At 36.6% G+C, this 6,337-nt stretch overlaps 1 protein-coding gene across 1 annotated transcript in view; it reads right to left on the bottom strand.

The window, feature by feature from the left end:
• LOC109233753 (aspartate aminotransferase, mitochondrial-like) overlaps positions 280–6,337 on the bottom strand; it is a 12,282-nt gene continuing 6,224 nt past the window's right edge. The window contains exon 9 of the mRNA XM_019399618.1: positions 280–528. Within this exon, the coding sequence (XP_019255163.1) occupies positions 459–528 (70 nt within the window). The 3' untranslated portion in view covers positions 280–458. The remainder of the gene's footprint in view (positions 529–6,337) is intronic.

Raw genomic sequence — 6,337 nt, 5'->3', positions numbered from 1 at the left:
TTTTGAATGCTATGAATTAATGCACTTCCTATGCTATCAAGAACTAGAGAACTTCTCATCCCAAACTTCAACAGAAATTTTGTACAAAACTCCTCAACTTTCTCTTGATCTTTCCTTAATAAACATTCTGGAGAAAAAAAGTATATGGTAATATTACTTAGGAAAGAAGGCCTTACTAAGGAATCAAATACAACCAAACCTCTGTATAACAACATCGTTTGTTCCAAAATATTTTGGCTGCTATAATGAAGTACTATTATGGAAAACATATATATAACATTACATGAAAAAATGGTTCTAAAGAAAATTTGGCCGTTATAATAAAGTGTTGTCATAGAGGATGAATATTATAAAGAGGTCTGAGTATATATTGATATGAAAGGTTTCCTTCAGACTTTAATCTACAAACTAATTCTCAACCAAGCCAAAACGGGTTACCATTTAAGCTTAACTAATATCTACACTCTGGTAACTTCATGGATTGCACTTGCCAAGTATTTCACATTGCTACTTGTTACCCCTGCCATGCTGCCATATGATAATGCATCAATCATGTCAATTGCAAAAGCATAAGAAATGGAGATCATAAAATGTTTTGTTCTTGAGCAAAACAATTAAATCGACAAACCGATGGAGCAAGCTCTTTGATAGAATTCAAAACCAATACCCTATTGTAACTTCCCACATGAAAGTAGTTTTAGACAAATAAACCACTTAAGAAATTTCTTGGAGAACTTGTCACTATGGACGGAACTAGGGACGAACCCCCTTCGTCAGAAAATTACACAATATAAATAGAGTAAGAATGAATTCTCTTTGTTACATGTGAGCTGTTGAATCCCCTTGATATGAAGAAAAAATCACGTTTAGTAGTAAAGGGGGTTCAAAATTGCTTTGGGTCATTATGTTCAAATTCCAACTATGACATCCTAGAATTTTTTTGAATCCCCTTGTATAAATTTTTCATTCCGCCACTGCTTGTCACGACTACAAATGAGTTATCTTAGTGTTGTTTGATAGCTTCTGCTATTTTAACCTACTATGTGTGTAGTAATTCTCTCTTCTCTATCAGCGCAGCGCACGATAGAGTGCATGTGCTAACGTACGCTGACCAGCAATGGGGAGGGGCAGGCCGAAGAGAAATGCAACTACGATCCAGCTGGTTGATTGCACAGAAATGAGCAGCAACACTCAAAGTCTGGGAACATAGAGTACTATGATCAAAGAAGCAGGGAAAACACCAATGGAACAGTGGCCGCCATTGTCAGCCACAAAGTAAGGTATGAAAACTCCTTGTGATAAGGTAATTAGTAGTGAGAAAGTAGCTTTTGGAGCTCCGACGAAACATGCAAACCCTAGCTCTAGTAAAACTGAGACAATCGAAAGGAATCCTATAGAGATTACTGGAGAATTAGGTGCAATTGGGGATACAGGTACGGCGATTAAACCTCAAAGGAAATTGCCAACTGTTGATGTCGCGACAGGTCAAAAACATGGGCAAATCTATTCATGGGAAACCGACTTGCAGCAAATGGATCTGACTTTACTGCCCCAACTCTAAAAAATGGTGAGGTAATTGTTGAACTCTGTAAGGAAGAAGTCGAGGAGGAAACTCAGAAGTGGAAGCAAGCTCTAATTCTGCATGTTGTTGGAGGAACTCCAACTATAGGAGCCATGGAACGATTCATTGCTTTAGCTTGGAACTTCGCAACAAAACCAAAAGTATATTTCCACAATGATGGATACTTTGTGGTAAGATTCAATTCCAATGATGACAGAGATGAAGTGCTGTATTCAGGACCTTACATGTTGAACAATAAACCTATTCTAATGAAAGCTTGGTCTGCTGATTTCGATTTTAACAAAGAAGTTTTACAGACCATCCAGTGTAGGTCAAGTACCCTAACCTTCCTCTGAATTGTTGGGGAAATAAGTCACTGAGCCGGATTAGTAGTGGCTTGGGAATTCCTCTATATGCTGATGCTTGCACTACTCAACTAGATCGAATTTCCTATGCTAGAGTGTTGGTTGAGATGGATGTTACGAAATAACTACCTAGATCCATTAAGGTGACTGATCCTAATGGGAGGAAGTTCATGCAGTAGGTAGTGTATGATTGGTTACCTGAATTCTGCCACAAATGTATGCAAGTAGGTCACAAGTGCAGAACATATGACCAGCTAGGACAAAAACCTAAGCCTAAAAGTCAGAAGCAAAAGTAGGAATGGCAGCCTAAACCTGTGATAAAAATAAAAGTGCAGGAAGCACCTATAGCTGACAAAGGTCAACAAAAGATGGCACCTCCTAGTGCGGTAGAAAATGCAAGCACTAGTGCAGGATCAACTAAAGGAGATGAGGACCAAGCGTGGCAGACATTTATAGGGAAATCAGCAGCCGGAAGCAGAGAGAGACAAGCAGCTGAAACAGTCAATGTGATCAATGGCTTTAATCTTCTCACAGAGTCTAGACTACCGTTAACAGTACCAAGGCATGTGAAGGAACAAGTAGACAGAGAGGTATAACATGGCAGGATGGGCCTGCACAATCCCTCTTTATACCTGTATGAAGCTGGTCACATGGAATATAAGGGGACTAAACAAGACCCCTAGACAAAAAGAGGTCAAGTTGTTCATTAGAAGTAATAAAGTTCCTATGATTGCACTACTAGAGCAGAAGGCCATGCAAGTAATCAGGAAAATCACTCCTGGATGGGCATGGCTAGATAACTATGAGTATAGTAGTAGAGGTAGAATCTGGCTACTGTGGGATACAATTGAGGTAGACTGTATGGAGTTGGGAAGATCATCTCAGTTCATACATGCTTCAGTAAACATTAAGAGACTTGAGTATGAGGTTTACTTTTACAGTTGTTTATGGGCTGCACACTTTGGATGACGGGAGAAGTTTATGGAGTGACCTGACAAGCTTACATGCCATACAACAAGGTCCATGGTTGATAATGGGTGACTACAATGCTATCAGATCAGGAGAAGACAGACCAATTGGTAACCCTATACAAGAAATGGAGATTATAGACTTTAATAATTTCATTGTAGATACTGGGCTGACAGAAATGAAGATTAGTGGGAGAAGCTTTACATGGACTAATGGGCACACTTATAGCAAGATTGATAGAGCTTTGGTTAATGTTGAGTGGATATTGACTATGCCACACCTAGAAGTATGGGTCATGGATCCATCCTGCTCTGATCATTCCCCACTGAGCATAACATTCGAAGAGTTTGAAGATAAAACTCCTAAACCATTCAAATTCCTAAATCACTTAGGAGAGCATAAAGACTTTATGACACTAGTCAGTAAAGCATGGGAGAGGTCAACTAAGCAGAATACTATGAAGGATACATAGAAGAAACTGAAAAGAGTAAAGCAAGCTATGAAGGCTTTAAATAATGCTGAGTACAATGCAGTTGACAATCGGATAAAACAACAACAACTATGTGATATGCAGGAACAAATGAGGGCCCTTGGGCAATCAGAGGCTATGGTTGCAGCAGAGAAAGACATGAAGACACAATTGGAGAAATGGCTAGGGATGGAGGAAAGTATTATGAAGCAGAAATCAAGAGTACAATGGCTGCAACTAGGAGATACTAATACAATATACTTCTTTGCAAGCATGAAGAGCAGATACACCCAAAACAAGATGAGAAGATTAATAAGGGTTAATGGGGATCTGGTGCAAACAAAGCAAGGAATTGAAGAGGAAGTGATTCTGTTGAATAGGGTTATCTGGAACAGGTGTTGACAAATTTGCAGCACCTAGTGAAGTTTGTGCAATGGATTATGAGGTGTGTGACAGTTGTCTCATATTCCATCATCATCAATGGGCAACCTACAACACCATTCCAGGCAAAAAAAGGTTTGAGACAGGGAGACCCCTTGTCTCCTTATCTATTTGTGTTGGCTATGGAATACTTGACCAGGCTTCTGAAAACACTCAGGAAGGATCCTAATTTCAATTACCATCTTAAGTGTGCCAAAATGAATATTGTCCAACTCAGCTTTGCTGATGATGATTTACTGCTCTTCTGTAGAGATGCTATCATATTTGTGCAATTGTTGTATAAGTGCTTCCAGGATTTCTCAAAGGCTTCAGGATTAATTACTAATGCTGACAAAAGCTCTATTTTCTTTGGAGGAGTAAGTACTGATATGCGACAGGAGATATTGCAAGTCCTAGGCTTTTCAAAAGGGACATTACCGATTAGATATCTGGGAGTGCCCCTAAGTACCAAACGACTATCATTAGTTCAATACCAGCCTCTCATTGAGAAGATGTTAGGGAGGATCCAGTCATAGACTTCAAGGTTTCTATCTTATGCAGGGAGAATACAACTCATTAAAAGTGTTCTCCTTTCTATTCAAGTGTTCTGGTCCCAGGTTTTTCTGCTGCCAAAGAAGCTGATTCAACTAATTGAAAATGTGTGTCGAAGATTCCTATGGACTGGAGGGATGGAGGTATCAAAGAAAGCACTACTGGCTTGGGACAAACTATGCCACCCTAAAGCAGCAGGTGGATTGAATCTACTTGATGTAGGAACATGGAATAGGGTAGCTGTTTGCAAACTCCTGTGGAATTTATGCAAGAAAAGGGACAAGATGAGGGTGCAATGGATTCACATTTACTATAAGAAGTAGGGGTGTACAAACCGAACCGGAAAATCCGCACCAACCCGAAAAGTCAAACCAAACAGATTAAAAAACCCGACTAGGTTTGGTTTGATTTTGTTTGTTATTGAGTAAAAAAATCCGAACCAAACCGACATATAAATATATAATTTTTATATATACTTTTAAGACTTTTTATAGAATTTTCTTTAAAAAATATCTAGAAATTTTGCGATTCTCTTATGGGATGTAATATTTAGTTAAATATAAAGTGCTCATTTTTATTAACTTTAAATAACGGGTTGTATGATCACTTTCTTATCAAGTGTTAGTAAAATGCGTCAATCTCTTTGTTCTTCCATATCCATATGTCAAGATTTATTAAATTCTTATATTTTTTTTGGATTTGAAGTGGTATTTCGATAATTTAACATTAAATTGAATATATCATTATATAGGTAGCATATTGATTTTTATGTTTAATTATTAAATCCGGTTAAATATATCGACGAAAAATTATTGTCAAACGACTAAAAAAATAACTATCATGTGTTACTAAGAAAATTCTGCCATAAGAATATTTTAATAGATTATATGTTTGTCAATTTTTTCAATTTTTACTAAATATATACTTCCTCCGTTCCAGTTTATATGAACCTATTTCCTATTTGGTCCGTTCCCAAAAGAATGACCCTTTTCTAAATTTGGAAACAATTTAGCTTGAACTTCCAATTCTACCCTTAATGAGAAGTTTTTATAACCACATAAATACTCTGGACACCTTTTTAACTTGTTTAGGACCATAAATTCTAAAAGTCTTCATTTTTTCTTAAACTTCGTGCCCAATCAAATAGGTTCATAAATTGGAACGGAGGAAGTATTTACTTATAAAAAATTTAACAAAGTAAGATTGAAATAATATTCATGTAATAAAAAAAACCGAGAAACCTGAAAAACACTACTAGAAATCGGGCAAAACCGTCCAAAAAAACCGACCAAAGTTGGTCGGTAATGACCAATAACCGTCAAAAATGCGACCATTTACGTGTGGACGGTATTTTGAAGGTCGGAAGGGCATACCGACCAAAGTTGGTCGGAAATTGCCGACCAACTTTGGTCGGTCAATTAAATTAAATTAAAATATATATATATATATATATATATATATATATATATATATATATTGCCAAAAAAACCGACCAAAGTTGGCCGGTTGTTTCCGACAAAAGTTGGTCGGTATTTTAATTATGTAATTAAAAAATGCACCATATGGGACGAACCGGGGTCTGTACTATGGCAGGATAATATTCTACCACTAGACCATTGGTGCATTCTGTTTTAAGACTGTCTTTTATTTCATTTATACTCTTTAATTGTATTTTCGCACGAAAATAACCGACCAAAATTGGTCGGTTTTATTAAAAAATAAAATTACCGACCAAAGTTGGTCGATTTTTTAAAATGACCGGCCGAATTAACCGACCAATTTTGGTCGGTTTTTTTAATATTAGTTTTAATTTATTTTAAATAAAAAACTGATCAAAGTTGGTCGGTTTCTTGAAAAGAAAAATCGCGAGACTCAAAAATAGTTTCCCACTTTTTTGCGCCAAAGAAAACTGACCAAAGTTGGTCGGTTTCGTAAAAATATATATATATATATATATATATATATATATATATATATATATATATATATATATATATATAT

Source organism: Nicotiana attenuata, chromosome 10 (assembly GCF_001879085.1).
Source record: "Nicotiana attenuata strain UT chromosome 10, NIATTr2, whole genome shotgun sequence".
Classification (NCBI taxonomy): Eukaryota; Viridiplantae; Streptophyta; class Magnoliopsida; order Solanales; family Solanaceae; genus Nicotiana; species Nicotiana attenuata.
The sequence above is the reverse complement of the archived record's forward strand: the minus strand, read 5'-3'. Positions and strand labels throughout refer to the sequence as shown.